Source organism: Rhamphochromis longiceps, linkage group LG1 (genome assembly GCF_057381845.1).
Source record: "Rhamphochromis longiceps isolate RC_006_pf linkage group LG1, R_longiceps_female_GT1.1, whole genome shotgun sequence".
Taxonomy (NCBI): Eukaryota; Metazoa; Chordata; class Actinopteri; order Cichliformes; family Cichlidae; genus Rhamphochromis; species Rhamphochromis longiceps.
Window position 1 is genome coordinate 19,961,057 of NC_140557.1, and position 16,017 is coordinate 19,977,073.

General features: G+C 38.0%; 1 protein-coding gene across 1 annotated transcript; it reads right to left on the reverse strand.

Annotated features, from left to right (window-relative positions):
• Positions 1-2,692: 2,692 nt before the first annotated feature.
• On the reverse strand, positions 2,693-14,004 carry hnf4b (hepatic nuclear factor 4, beta). Its single transcript, XM_085401973.1, has 10 exons — positions 13,631-14,004; positions 11,316-11,487; positions 10,893-10,987; positions 9,181-9,287; positions 7,937-8,092; positions 7,745-7,832; positions 7,491-7,643; positions 6,128-6,385; positions 5,846-5,929; positions 2,693-5,603 (listed from the first exon to the last, which is right to left on the reverse strand). The coding sequence occupies exons 1-10, from the start codon at positions 13,734-13,736 to the stop codon at positions 5,560-5,562; spliced, it is 1,263 nt and encodes a 420-aa protein (XP_085258099.1). The 5' UTR covers positions 13,737-14,004; the 3' UTR covers positions 2,693-5,559.
• Positions 14,005-16,017: the final 2,013 nt, after the last annotated feature.

The window sequence follows — 16,017 nt, forward strand, 5'->3', positions numbered from 1 at the left end:
GCAAGTACTGTGCCTCATAAGTTTTAACAGGAATATCAATGTAATATGTTGTAATTAACTGGGTATAAACACAACAGAGTTCACCTTTTGTTTCTGCAGTTTGTCGTGTATTCATGATAGAATTAATAATTCCCTGTAAGGGTTTACACATGGCTATTTATGAGGTCTGTAGTTGTTGTTCTACATTTTAGGTATATAGTATGTTCACATTTTATTTAGGTAAGGTTAGGTCATTAGACAGACTGGGTATGTTTATAGCACCTATTTCAAAGCAAGTATTTTACAATCGGTATAAAAGGGTGTTTTACACGCACTGTTTCACATGAGAAAACTAGATAAAAGTGCTATAACAATCTTGTAAGTGGGAAAGGCCAATGTTATTGGTTTGTCTTTTTGTGCATTGGCCTCTGATGATCTATATTGTCTAATAAACAGCAGACACACTGAGTTTTTGTATAACGCCTTTGTGTAGATGAATGATTTTTTCAGTTGCTCAGGACTATGAGACTTCCATCTGTGTGGCTGTTTTCAAGTTTTTAGCCTGGAGGGGAAATCTAGAAGACTGTGGATCTGGGCCTTTGCTGTGAGTGGTTATTTAAAGTGACCTTTTCTCGGGTTATCAAAACTACATAAATCATCAATCTTTCAGAGAAAGCATGCCGTGGCCTGTGTTCCATAACTTCTACAGAACAAACACGTTTTTTGGGCAATCTTTAAATCCATTGTACTGTGGTGTCAGCAGTCATGTTTCCTTCCTTTCTATTATTGTGAATTTTGGACCAGTAAGCCTTCTTCGTCATTTTTAAGAACCTTGTGAAAATTATACATTCAACACAGAGCCGTGACTCAAAATGATATCGATAAGGTGGATTTGAGGACATTTTTCTTTTCCAAAATACACTAAGCAGAGACCTTGTGCAGCATTAGGAAGAATCCATTCTATTTATAGTTGTACTTAAACAACTGATCAAAGACTGGCACACTATTAAACTCTGGATTTATGGTGACACTGCAATTTTTGTCTGTCTCCGTTAGTTAAATAATCTAAAGTTTACTGGGCAGTAGAGTACAGTTATATAACTTTGTAAGAGTATTAAAAACAGACCAGATCCTTTTTTTTTCTTCCTCGGTGCTACATTCCAGGGATGGATGAACCTTTGTTCTGTTTGGATTTAATTTCAAGAAAGAAGGGTTAAAAAACAAAACAAATGAAAAAAAAAATACAACATTTTCCCTTCAAGAAGGACGCAGCAGGAATCACTTTTACTTCAAAGCAAGAGTGTTTTGTTTTTTTGTTTGGTTGTTGTTGTTTTTTTAACAACAGAATAATTTAAGTGAACATTCAGTTCTACCTGTTCCTTCAGGATCCCTGATTGAAATTAAAGCAAGAGCAGCTGTCTGTACAGCTATATTTAGGTTGAACAGCTTCAAACACATAATACAAAGAAGTCTGCTGTCTGTTCATCCTACCTGAGGGGGGCAGAAAAAACATCTGGGCGATGGACCCACTGGTCTGGATAGAAAGACACATGCAGCTTTGCCTTAATGGGAAACAGACGTGTTTATTTTTGGATGTATACGTAGAAATTCTCCCACCTGTGATGCAAAAGCAATACTATTGGTAGCAAAAAGGACTATCTGTTATCCATGATGGTAGTATATAATAATGGCAAATGACTAGAAATAGTGGCAAAGGCACACTTCAGTACAAGACAGAAATAGAAATGTAAGGCAACGATAGTGTAGGTTTTATTTAAGTTAAGGTGATTTTTTTTAGTTGTTTGAAGTTAGTAAGATGGAGAGTATGGGAGCTAAATGGAAAATCACACAAGCGATCTTCAGGGTATAAGCGGCAGCAGGTCTGAAACTCACTGGTCAACAGATCAAACCAACAGTCACCTTAGTGTAATGGACGTACTTTACAGTGTTTGGGAGAAAATCCCAACAATTAAATTATGAGCAAGCACTTTACTACGATGGGAAGGAAAAACTTCCTTTTAACAGAAGGAAACACTCCAGTAGGACCTGGATCAGGGCAAGGCAACCATCTGCCATGACCAGCTGAGGGGTGTGGGGAAAAGAGAAAAGAAGAAAGACACAAGGAAAGAAAGAGCACAGACAGTCAACATTCTGCAGAGCTATGTAAACATGTAGGGAGTGAAAGGAGGTGAGTGGAGGAGAAGTGCGCAGTGCATCACAGTATATTACATGAAATCTTGCAGCACTTAGAGACTAGTGCAGCAATATTAAGGGTTTGTTCAGGGTCAACTGATCTAGTCTTAACTATAAGCTTTATCAAAAAAGTGTTGCTACCTGCAATTGATAAGTATGTACTTAGTGTTTTAAGTAATACAGTGGCTGATCCACTATTTCTGTTTCGTCTCTTTTATGTTTTCTTGGTCTCTTGGCTATAGAACCCAAAACTGTTACGTAGACCAACATTTAGCAACTTTACAAGATTGAGTAAAACAAAGCCTTTCAGTTGCAGCTTTTTTTTTTTCCACCATGAGCTGTTCTTGTCATTGACTAAGCAAAATATAACTCTTGTAATACAGAAATGAGTATATCTTAAAATAAGATGAATGCCATATTTTCAGATGTTTTTTATTTTTTATTTTTAAAAAGATGCATAGTATCCACATCAAATTTTAATGGTTTCTTCTTTTGCACATACCACTCGGACATTATGCAGAGTTCCTCCAGAAAATCAATGCTACTTTAGTACTGTTTTTCTCGAAGGATGTCAACCATGAGGTGGAGATTTAGCATCAATCTGTGGAGTTTGAAACTTTTTTAGAATACTAACAATCTGTAATCATGTGTTTGTCTTTAAACTATGGGGTTTACCACAAGAGTTTCTCAGTCTTTCTTTTATTCTTTTCACAAATCCGAGTTTAACTTACTTTAACTTACTTAACTCTGTGTACTATTCTTTTGTTCCAAATGGTACAGGTCATCAAATTTTGGAAATTCGTGTGGTTTCAATAAAAACTTTAGAACTTGAATGGCTGAAGGTATGATCGTTAACATGTCTTGGTTTGCTGATATTATCGTTTCCCTTCTTTTTTCTGAATTCCTGGCACAACCAAATATTACTGTGTCATAATCAAGCCCTTTATGCCCTTTAAGAGGGCGATTCAACACAGGACAATATTTGTACAGCAGAAATCCAAGAAGCTCCAACAAATTTGTGACTCTCCTACATGAAAAGCAGACAGCTGATCTTTGATGTAGAAACTAAAGAGGTTAAATATTGTTTTTAAAAGAACATTTAGCAGAGACAAAAAAAAGCCCTGCCTCTGGACTCCCTCCACTGTGAATGTAAGGGATGACACTGACAACTGAGAGCAAGTATTCAGCTTTTAACACTTCAGCATCACTTCGCTCTCTGCTGAGCTTGACAGATCAATAGACTGCCTCACAGCAGGCCCTTGGGAAGTAAAAAGACATCACAGCAGTGTCACTGCTTACCTTTTTACAGTGACAATGAAACCCGAGTATGACAAGGACCCCAATTTGGCAGCTATCTTGTGTTCCCGTTTAAAAGCCTAATTAACTGTTTGATTGGCTGTGAGAGTCAGTGCTGGGCGAGTATGTGAAAAATGAACAATCAGGTTCTAATTATTTGTCAGTTCAAATAGATATGATTGCGTAATTACAGTCCCTAACCTGAACCCTTCAAAGATGAACGCTGTGACAGAGTCTGTTTGGGAAACTCAAGTTTATTTAGCCTATATTCAGTGAAGCAGTCCTGCTGGCACCGTATATTATTAAAAGTATCTGAGTCTGACTTAAGAGTTGTGTTGCTGCACAGAAAGCTTTTCAGAAAAAAATGCCCATTTGAAGATTTTTCCACTGGTCTTTTTGTTTCCAAATATCCTCCCATACATGATAAAACTGTTTCTCAATTCTCCCACACGTGCTGATTGGTGAATGTAGGTCAACACAGATAAATTTGAAACCTCAGATTTTGTAATCACTTCATGTTGTTTACATTTATTCTTTTTTTTAACTTCAGGAAAAGTTTGTGGAAAGTTGCTGGACAATCATTTTGTTTGTTGTTTTTTTCAGGGCAATAGAGAAAGAGTCAACTACACTATCTATTGATTCAGCCATCAAAAAAGGTCTTTCTTTAGACAGAACGTTTTTGGGTTTTTTTTCACAAAAAAACCCTTTCTTTAACTTTCCTTTAATTTTCTGTGCTCTACCATTAAAATAAACAAGCAGGAAAATGTATTTATTTAAGTTAGAAAAGTTAGAAAAAGGACTTTTTTTTAAATCGTAAATTTACAGTTCTTTTAGTGTATTTATTCTTTTTCTTCTGCGTCAAACATGTGGTTGGGGCATACTTTCTGTGCCAAACACTGTTCTGCATTTGCTGTAAAGGAAATAGAAACTTCCAGAAAATTTCCAGGGTCTTTGCTGAAGAAGCAATTCTTTTTCTCGAATTACACCAAACCACATTAAAGTTACATATTGTTTTATATACTTCTTCCAAAACTGATGATTCTTAGTTAAGAATAGGCTAATATGTCACCGACCTGATGTTGTCTTAAAAGACAACATCTAAGTATTTAATTTTATAGGAAAGCACATGTGGTAGATATTCAGGACAATGGACCTAACAGTCAATACTATGTTTAGATTATACATACTGCTGTGAGTATTGCTGTCCATGCCTCCATGGTAGAGGAGAGGATGGATTTCTTTGTGGGGATGAAGGTAACAAAACAATGAGGGTAGCAAGAAAGAAGAAACGGGTTGCAGACCATAATTTTGCCACTGAGTTTTACTGCTGAGCCTCTAAGCTTCAGTGCTGTTGAGCCCTCATTACTCATCACATCAAACCTTTCTAATAACAACCTTCACTGCTCATCTAAGTGAATTCTTTCAGGAACAGGTACAACAGGTATCTGGTTGATGGTGATAACTGTTTTTATTTAAAATATTCTTTTTTTTCCCTTTAGGCAATATTCTGTTACGTTTGCGCTCCTTGCAGTGATTTGACAGTGGGGATTACACTCCTTTAATTATTTCCGCTGCAAATTGTTGACACCATTAGTCAAGGCTTTCATTTGGGATAAAACAATAGCCCCACAGCTCCAACTAATATGTTCAAGCACTGGCTTTTTGTGCCCTCTGCTGACAGATGATGGATTTTGCATTTCAGCTTTCTACGTATTATGCTATAATTTGTTAGCAATTAGTTAACCATACTTACTGTAGTGTGTGCCTTAGCTTTCTTTTGCACTCATCATTACAAAGTGTTGCATGTCATTATTCCAATTTTTCATGAGTTCCTGTATAAAATATAAACTTTATATTTTTTGTTGTTTCTCAGATAACAATAACATTATTTTCTCAGTAGTCATTCATAATTGCATGTGTGTAGCTTATGTATGTATGCAGCTGAGTGTGAGTATTAGTATGTTTGCTGGTTCGAACTTGTAAAATTTCCCGGTTTCTTCAGTTAAGTTGTTTTTCAAGGGGTTTCTTGGTGTGGACAGGTGCCTTCGGTATGTTGTGGGCACGCTGGCAGACTTTCCATGTCTGTACACCTCAGTGCCAGTCTATGTGGGCAGCAAGGAAGCCACTTGTAGGAGCTGTGTGAGATACAAAAATTTAATGGCACACGAGGATTCAGTGCATATCAGTTATTTTCCGTTTCAGCTTCAGGTGTTACCCATTAAATGCTGATTTAAATACGCTTCTTTTTCTGATGTCGTAAAACCGCTAAAAGTAGGAAGATCTGCTACGTCGTTACTAAAAAGCTATAGCTTCCAAATCAAAGTTTCTCAAATAAGCTGTTACATTAGCAGTGATGGTTTGATCAGTCAATACTCACCCATTGAAGCATGACAGATCACAGATGGGAAGGTTGCAGGTGAAGCATTCAGGTCATTCTGCTGGTCTTGAGTAGGGTCATTTCCTGCAGGCACAGGACAAACTGAAGCACACAGTAAGAGTGACAGAAAATAAACACTGAAAATACAAAATTGCAAAGTTAGTGTAAATATATACTGCTGCGTATTGGAAATGACTCAGCTTCAAGTTTGATGTCAGTTGAAGCTCACTTTAGACTTCTTGTACATTTCCTTTAACTAAACACAGCAGCAGATTGTTGTACCTGTACAGACTCCTTGTCCCGTTTCAGTTCCCTCCCCTAGTAACATTTCCTGCAGCAGGCTGTCCATTTTGGCCTCGCCAAGCAGCTGTGCTAAGTGAAGAGTCTCAACCATCTGCCAGGCCACACTCTGCAGGGGAGGCAGGATCAGCAGGAGTTCCCCAAACCTTCCTCGCTGCTCACATGTTGCTTCTTCTAAGAGAAGATGGGCCTGGAAACGGAGATGTCGAACCACCTGAGGACTCTTCAGTCCCGAACAGTCTGCATTACATAAGGTAAGAAAGTCTTATGTAAATATAATATTGTATAAGGGAACCACTTAAATAAATGCACTTTGGTCAAATTTAATCTAAGCATGGGTAACCATAAGTTTAAAATGTAAATGAAAGAAGAAAAGAAACAATAAGACAATGATAAAAATAATATCAACAATCCTCACAGAATGAAATGCACTGAATAAGAACTGACCAACTGATCATCATGAAGACAAACCAGAATCCTGTTAGAACAATGTTTTGTAGATAGATTATGTGAAATATGATTTTTTAGTCTAAATAAGAACTATTCTGTTTGAAGCATGAAAAAACAGACATTGTTGATTAGGCCTGCCTTTCAGTGTCTGGGCCAGCACAGCTCTCCTTAATTAATGCAGCAATGAATTCTGAGTTATGCAATCACTATTTTACAGAAGATATCTATCTGTGGACTGAATCTACACGCACAGTAGGTGGTGCAGAAAGACAACAAACGTCAGGATGGTGTTCAAGTGCTGAAACCCAATAGAAGTTGAAGCTAGTTGGACTTGTGTGAGAGTCTGTTGACGTTTTACGGTAATAATTATCCAGAAATATAGCAAATTCACAAACTTTTTCTCCAGTTGAATGTTATCTATTTGACAGGTGTGATTACTTATACAAGGCTAATTTTGTATAATTAGGGGAAAGGCGTGATGGGAGTGTTTCAAGTGCAAATGAAAAAATAGGGCTGAATGAACTATATGTGGATAATTGAAATCAAACCTAGAATATGACTGATTATATTCATCTCTGTCTTGGACAGAGATGAATATGTTTGCCAGTTCAGACCGTTTGGACCTCCGGTCTATCCCTACCACAACAGGTAAATGGGGAATGAAGTTAAGCAGGCAGCCTCTCTGCCTGACTGCCAAGAATGCCACCACATCCTGATATTAGAAAATCTCTCTGAAATGTACTGAACTCAGACCGCTCAGACTAAACTATAGCTGAAATTGGCAAGAACAATAAACCAAGAGAGAACATAAAAAAATCAGCCTTTTTTCAGTGCAATAGAAAAGGGCAAACAGAAATCAACCTCATTCACCTTCTCACATGCTGACTGAACTAACCTGGGGCAAAGAAGACAATCGTCCGGAGGCAAGCAAACTCTTTGTCTGTGATGACCAGCTCTCTGAGAGGTTTGACCAGCTCCTCTTGAATTCTGAATGCCACTCTGGATATCTCTACTTCTGCACCTCTCGGTGGAATCACAAAGTCATTACCTAGTCAATTAAGAAAAAGATAGTCATTCACGTCCAAGAAGTTTAAGTGTGAAGTTCAGGCTACAATGCACAAAATACTACAGAGAACACATCTGTCCTACCAAGAAGAATGACATTATTGTAAGGCAGTGAGCGTCTTGCTACCCCTAAGATAAGATGTTCTGCAGAGTGGGTTCGTAGAAGGGTTACCTGCAAGCACACATACACGGGTTTCACATAATATAAAGAGTCAAACTTGGCATGGACAGATATATCTTAGCTGTTTAGTATAAAAGGTTCATTCCTCTTTGTACCCTGTCATCTATTGGAAGGCTACAAAACTCTGGGATGTGTTTAGCCCATTCCACCAGCAGGAGGAGTTGCTGCTTCATGGACTCGAACACCTCTCCCACACCTGCTGTCTTCTTGGTGGTGATGTCATGGCTCCTAGGAGAGAGAAGTGCTGGGAACTGAAAGAAACAAAGTATAATCTGAATTCACAGTAAACAGGTACCATGGATGTAAACCTTAGTGTATGTGCGCGATTAAGGAGATAAACCACAAACATTCTTTTTTTTTAAATGGATCAGTTGGACCACATAACAATCCATTTCAGAATTCCTGCATTGCTGTAATTAGTGTACCAACCGTCTCTCTATGCTGCAGTAAACCCTGATAACAAACACTTGCAGTCTTACATGGTGTCCTACTGAGTTTCTTATTATACTATGTAAAAGCAGACAATGCCAAGTCCTATTTTCTTACATGTACAACAAGAGAAATCACTCTAAGAGACACTGTCTGACGTGACATTGTGCTACTTAAAACTTGCTTGAAGACTGCCTGATAACAAATGCTAAAGCACACCAACTCTTATGCTTTGTAACATCACATTACTTCTTCATATTAGCCATTGTGTCAACACAGTTTGTTACATAGCACTTAACAAATTACAGGTATAAGAAGTGTTATCGACTACACCCTTTTTTGCACACTTCATCCAATTTGGATATTAGTCTCCATTTAAAGTGTAACAATTATAACAGACTTTTAAAAAATGAATTTAGATAACTGCTGTTTTAAAAACAGCACATCGGCTCAAATATCATGCAAATGCACATGAGTGGGCCGCCTGTGGCTCAAGTGTTAGTGGCTGCCCTCTAATCATGAGATGCACCCAAACGGTCCTTCAAATAAATGCTTTCTGTAACTGCTGTAAGGTTAAAAGTCGGCTCATAAGTGCAGGGCAGTTAAGAAGAATCACTTTGTTCAGTAGCTGTGTGCTCTAACATCTTTTTGCGGTCTTGCATTTATTTGACTTCAGATTAATCTTTAATACTTAAGGATCAAAACTATTTTCCTTTTCTGTTAAATTTAGTTAACTTTTTGGCTTACTGCGAACCAAAATGAATTCATTAAAATCATGTAACCTTAGAATTTTTCATCTCTTAGCTTTATTTAAATCATTTCTAAAATGATTTTAAAAAAGTGGTATACACATTAAAAAAGGATTAATTTCTGCCAAAGAACATAACATCTAAGACCAGTAGTGTGTTACCTGCTGAACAGTGGTCTCTGCCTGCAGCAGCACACTGATGGACAAAGTGCCCACTGTCTGCTCCTTGGCTCTCTGACTGTTGATGCAGTCTCTCTCATTCTGAACAGCTGGACATTAAAGAGAGGAAAGAACCATCAGGCAAGCTTCTTGGCATCTCCGCACATTAGTCCTGCACTTGACTGTTTTTTTTACTCGCCTCCTCAGCAAATACATCCCGAAAGAAATGCCCTACTCTTCATCTCAACAGAGTCCCTCTATCCCCCGTGACACTGAAGCTGCTGTTTATGGCTATATTAGCCACGCCAAATGCTGCATACTCGGGAAATGTGGCACAAATTGGATAAAAATAAAATTCTCCGGGAGCCTCTTTAAGTTTCCTTCTGTTTGCATATTTAAGTGTCTCTATTCCAGGATTTAAAGGAGTATCGAGTGAGTAAATGTTACATTCCTTAATATGAAATAACTGAGAGGATGATGAAATGTGATATGAATGGGTGCACAATTATGTTTCATATAATGCTGGCAACATCCTACTCAAGGTTTATCACTGGTAAGTATAAAGTTGCAGAAGAGGAAGTATGGGGAACCAATAAGAAGTATGTAGTACATCTAAATGTAAACCTGGTGACGTTAATATTTTAATCCAGCCGTGTAGACTTTCTTCGGTTTGATGTGCTTTAATGTGACATTTTGTTTTTGACAGCTTCTTACATTTGCTACTGACAGTAACAGTTGATGTGGAGGCTTGGGCGCTCGCTGATTAAGATTATATTTTGAAGGGAAGATGTCATCACATGTTGTTGACCCATCCGCAAGTGTCATTAGAAACACGGCAATCTGGATGGCCTCAGACTAATTCTAAAATGGCTCTACAAAGTCAGACAACACAACCAAGTGTCAGAGTAATCAGTCATCAGAGGTGTCCTCTCAGCAACCAATCTGGAGCACATTAATCAAACTAAAGGAGGAAAAGGAGCAGCAGCAGCACCAGCAGGGTCCCTCTGTACTTCACTGACATGGTGCTGCATGACAATGTCACAAATGAGCCTTCTGTGGAACATAAATTAAGTTTAGTTTTGGAGTAAACAGTTACACGGCTTACTTGGAGGTCGAGTACAAAATAACACGATACTGGAGACTTGTTCAATATTTTTACTCATCCGTTCCCACAACAGCTGTACTTGAAAGTGTTATTAGAACATGTTATGCAAATCAGGCAAATTAATGAAATACACGTTTAAAAGCACACCGCTGGCCGTGACTTCAAAGGGTTGTGAGCAACTGCTGTCCAGAAAAATGGAGAGCAAATATTTGGCCGTGCTCAGCTGTGTTAATTATTCATGTGAAACGAGGCTCCTTTGATTGCATCGCTTTCTCCTTGCTTCTCAGTAGGAGTCGATAAAAGATAAAGCCAACGATAGACACGGTCCACGTAAACACACCTGGAAATTGACACTGACACGTTCACTGTTTCTCAAGAAAGATTTTTTTTTCCGCTTTTTTTGATGAAGTGATATTGATTGTTTTATTTTTCACTGAAGTAGACAGGTTTAAATGTAAAAGTACAGAGCAAAATGTGAGGTCCTGGATATTCTCAATAAGGTACAGCTGAACCTTTTTAGGTAGGTTGTTATAGCTAAGTGCATTTTTTTTTTCAAATTAAAGACTAAAAGAAAGTTTTATTACACAAAAAAGAAAATCTTAACTCTAACCTTCCTTTCTCATTCCGGCCTTGAAACACTTTCGTAGTCTGCAATAGCGGCACTGGTTCCTCTTGTCTTTGTCCACAATGCATTGCCTATCGAACCTGAAACGAATGCGTCGTATTGCATAAGAACTTCATCTCAAGCACAAACAGTTCAGTCTTGAACTGTTTCAGAGAATTTACGCCGCTAACGTTGCACTGAATGGTTAATCTGCAGGTTTAAAGTGAGCAGCAGAGGTCAAGTAAGGCTCCATTATTCATTTTTTTTAAATTTGCTAGTTATGTACTTTCTGAATATAAATGTTATAGCTCAAAGTATGTTAAACCATTGAACCAAAGACTTCATTTTAATATTTTGGTGATTTGTTTTAGGTATAGAAAAATTGTTATGCTTTGTACAGCAATCAGCTGGCCCTATGATAGTACTCACCTACAGCTGTAAGTGTGGTTGTTGCGAATGCTCCTCCTGAAGAAGCCCTTGCAGCCATCGCAACTGGGTGCACCGTAATGTTTACCTGTGGCTCTGTCTGCACATATGAAGCATTGCGTCTTTGCGCCATCGGCCCCTGACAGGGATGAGGAGGATGCTGACACTACTGAACCTATGGGACAGCAGAAAATATTCAGATAATATGCCTGCGAGGAAAGGTTTGACTAGCCGTCCACTGTAAGAAAGTGGGATTCTCTATGAACCTTTTTAGCTGGTCACAAACGAATAAGTAAATATCTCTGAGCTGCTTCTAAACAACACAAACAGAAAGATGGCCATACTCCAAAGAACCTCCACTTTGATAGGAACAAACTTGTGATGTGATACAGAGGATCTTTTATGATCTTGTTTTCAGTGGTGGGTTACAACTAAAATGTTTTCACCTGAATCTAAATGTTCCAGCTTAAAGCATGTTAAACCACTTATTACTGCATTACATTATTGTTGCATGTAAATCTGTGAATGAAAGCTACATTCAAAAAATGATGTTACCTAAACTAAACACCGATCAAGTGAGTTACCGATAGAGATGTTTTACTTGGAAAGAAAGAAAACACAATTTTGCCTTGACCTTTCTTCCCCCCCATTACATTAGAGTGAAAACTACACTGAAAACCACCTTGTGTCTACCACACTGTTATGTTGCATTTCACCTCCATGTCTGTCCAGACCTTACCTTTGACCTCTTGGAGATAAATTGTGCAAGAGTCAGGATTGCAGAATGTACCTTTAAGGCATTTTTTGAGAAGCAGTGTTATAAGTTGGAGAGGCTTTTCCTGTCTCTGAGCTTCTGTTTCCATTTGCGTTTTAACTCAAATTGTGACTGAGGGCAGGCTACATGTGATAAAACAGTCACCATCCAACTGGCTGGTGTAAGGTGAGTAAGTGTGTAATAAACAAGAAGCAGTCTGGAAAACAAGCATTAGTGTGGTTGTGCGTTTCTGGCTATCATCTTATGTTACAAATATCACCATTTCATTATCTTTTCATATTAGACATGTATGTGATATTTTTGTCACAATTAGCTAACCAAGTCTTGAATTCTGCCAAAAAGTATTTTATGAGGTCACGTAGAATATTTTGACCAACTCCGATCAGCTCATCCTTGATTCATTTTAGGATTGTAGCTTCTGATTACCATCTATTTAAGTTGTAACTGTACTCTGCTTTCTAATTATGTTACACTTCCATCTAACCCATTAACAGAAACACGTAATGAATCATATTTCACCTCCGTGAAAATAATACCTTTGTACACAGAGATGAATTTGCAGAAAGGTGCTGATTATGCACTTTTGAACCCCTCAGAATCATCTTCGCACTGCTTCATAGCTGGAACAGTGTGAGGATAATAAAAGCAGGGTTATAGGTAATGATATCAGCTGTATATGAATGGCATGGACCCCTAAGGAACACTGTACCCATGAGTAAAAGGTAATTCCCCATTTAATTAAAGCAGTTTAGAAGCCAGTTAAGAACCAAAGTCCACTACTCTCCTCTGGCTAATTTTACACTGGGCACTCAGCCTCCCACCGTGTTGCTCTAAACTGCATCTTACCCCTCTTGTTGCAGGACTGTCTCGCTTTAAAAGCACTGACCATCAAATATGCCATCTTGGTGTAATATTCCTGCACTAATGCACATATTTTACATGCCCCCAGCTATAATGTCTGTAAATTGCACACTTAGTTTAGGCAGATGAAGCAGCTAGGGATTTTCAATTTAACAAGGAAATGCTTTCTGTGGCCAAAGATCAGCTAGATTGAATTAAGAGATTAGAATACATTTGCCTCGCAGTTATCTGGATTTAAAGAGCAGCCTAGTAGTGAAGCTTCTTCATTTAAATTGGCAAGGAAAGGGGCTGATTCAGCTCAACAGAGTCCTAATTAGAATGACAATAGATCAGAATGTAAACTGATGTAGACCTATGGAAAAAGTAATCTGCAACTATTTTGATAATTTATGCCTTATACATAAACATTTTTATGCAACAATGCCCGATATGGACTTGGACCTTGGACCCTGTGAAACTGTGGCATTTCACACTTGGATGTAATTTCAAGTATTAAAATAAGGTTAGCTGGACTAATTAATAAAAAACAAAAACAAAAACTAGATCCCCAAAGTGATGCATTTTCAAAGCAGATCTCTTTTTAATATTCAGTTATGCAGTTTCAGTATCTTTTGGTGTGACAGTGGACAACACTCTGAAGATCGTTACTTGTAAGAGCAATTTAGGTGAAAGCTCATCATACCTGTTTTATTTGCTCGTAGAGGAACCAGCATCATGTTGTTTAACAGTTTAGTCTCTGTGCTGCCATGAGTGCACTCCAGTTTAAGGATAGTCCCAGTAAGCTTCATGGTCTCTGGACTCTGTGAAGGGTTTCTGAGATATGCAAAGCTCCAGCAGTGTCAATTTTAACTTCCAGGTCATGCATTCGGCTTAGTTCTCATCCCTCACAAGTTTCCCGTGTGTGGCTCCAATTCTTTTCGTTCCCACTATTGTTTGAAAGCTTTTGTCTTTGTGCTCTTGAGCCACTCTACAGGTATTAATCTTCTTTAAAATGTCACTTGTAACATTCTTGTGGTGTGCTGAAAAGCTTGCACCATGACGGTCCTCTCAAGTAACCTGTCATTGACTCAAATTGGGTCGTTGTCCGTTTGCTTTTTTTCTTATCTGTATCTGCAAAGCATATCGAGGGGAAAGTTCAGAGACAAACTTGGCTCACTGTGACGAGCACAAATAGATAAGACCAGTGTTAGTTAGATGTTAAAAATATAAATGTCTTGCTCTTTTTCTTCTTTTTATTATTTATTTATCTAGCTTTATTAGGAAGATAAATGTGATCAAATAAAGACAAAGAAATCCAAAGACTACATGCTGGGATGTCTTTCATTGATTTTAGGAAAGGTATTCTCTTAGCTTGGACAATCAATATGCCACTGAAGAGTGATGTAGCATAAACAAACAGAATGGGAGACTGTTGAGAAGAGTACGGGCCATGCCTGATTAACCTTTTGTTTTAATTTTTGAGGTAAGTAATACAAGACGGTGCCACATTGCAGGGGGCACAAGTGACATTTATTTACGGAGGATCGCTGTTTTTGTCTCCCTTCTACTGATAGAAGGTATTTTATTTGCTTGATAGAGACAGACATCCCTCTTTTGTTCACCTTTTCACATAAGCAGACTATTGTATATTTGGTCTTATTGATCAGTGCTGAAATCCTCAGGTTATCTGTACAAAAGTGCAAAATCCGAGGTTGTCTCTTCATTCACTGCGGTTGCTTCAGAAAATGCCATTACAGCTCAGGGAAAAAAAACAAAACGCAAAAAGCAAACCGTAGCTTGATGTATACTTCATGTATGCTTGATGTATACTTGCTACTTTTAAAAGCAAGATAACTGACCTGTTTGAAAAAAAAAACTGATGTTGATTTTGGCTCTTTTTGTTGCTTCTGAAAATATAGCTCCGATTAAAAATCAGAGATGCTCTGTTTGTTGTAAGATTCAAAAGGATGGAAGTATACCTGTGGTGTAAGACTTTAGGATAGACATTCACAGTCTAAACTCTGTATGATCTGAGATACAAAGAGAGCACATATACCACGATGTGTGATTTTAGACTTCAGGTATTCAAGTCAGGGTGTGTTAAGGGACAGAATTCTAAAAATGTGAAAGACAGGGAGAAAGGTGAGCATCGTCACACAATTTTTTACAAATTATAACAAATTATATGTCAGACCACATATGAGCTTCCCCAGTACCGATATCCATCATACTTTGGTGTAATGGGATTTCCTGGGTGAGTTGCACTCCCTCCTTCAATGTCATGCTAGGCCGTGGGTCAGACCTCCCCTGGCAGTGGCTCACACACTCAAGCTTTGCTTAGGTGATTGATTGATCATAAAACCCCCAAAGCCATAAGTGGACTACAGAATGGGTTTCTATGGCTTGTGGGTTTCTAACATAGAAGGGTTAAAAATGAGTTGTGAATATTGATTGTCTACCCTTTCCATCACTGATAAGCAGGATAGTGAAAATTATGTGCAAAATATGTGCAAAATACTTTTGATCAGCTCTTGGTCATTAAATGTTTAATAAATTAAATTTTTTTAATTTTCTTCCTCCTATCTGTGTAGGCCATGTTATTCCCCTAAGATTGGAAAGTTTGTCACTCAGAAGAAAAGACGGTTTTTCTAAGCCCACTAGGGGGAGACAGAGTACACTACATCTGGCCAGAGCTTTGCTTTGCAGGAGCCAAAGCTTGGAAAAGGACAAGATCAAAATGTTTGTTGCACATCTACTCAAGATTTACTTTCTTTGATCCTAAACACCAACAAGCGTCATCATGCACACGACTAACATTCCAGCTGTAACATCAGCTGGTGCATTACAATATAAGACTATTTGACCAGTTATACAAAGTAGAAAAGAAAGACGATTTATACACTTCAATCATTACCACAGTTTTGATGCTTCAGTTACAGAAGACAACCTAAATTTATTCTATGGTGTCTCAGCTCTTATTGATATAAACACTACAGAAAACCCTGGCAGAAAACTTGCAGAAAGCTCTAACTATAAAACTTTAATATGAAGTAGATACAGGAAGGCTAAGACCTTGTTAAGGATTACTAT

Bases quoted from the DNA above. Each gene is read 5' to 3' on its own strand.
- hnf4b (XM_085401973.1), bottom strand. From the start codon at position 13,736: ATGAAGCTTACTGGGACTATCCTTAAACTGGAGTGCACTCATGGCAGC. The intron at 7,644-7,744 runs GTAGGACAGATG...TTAATTGACTAG, and splicing joins CAATAATGTCATTCTTCTTG to GTAATGACTTTGTGATTCCA. The intron at 5,930-6,127 runs GTACAACAATCT...CTGTGCCTGCAG, and splicing joins GGGACAAGGAGTCTGTACAG to GAAATGACCCTACTCAAGAC.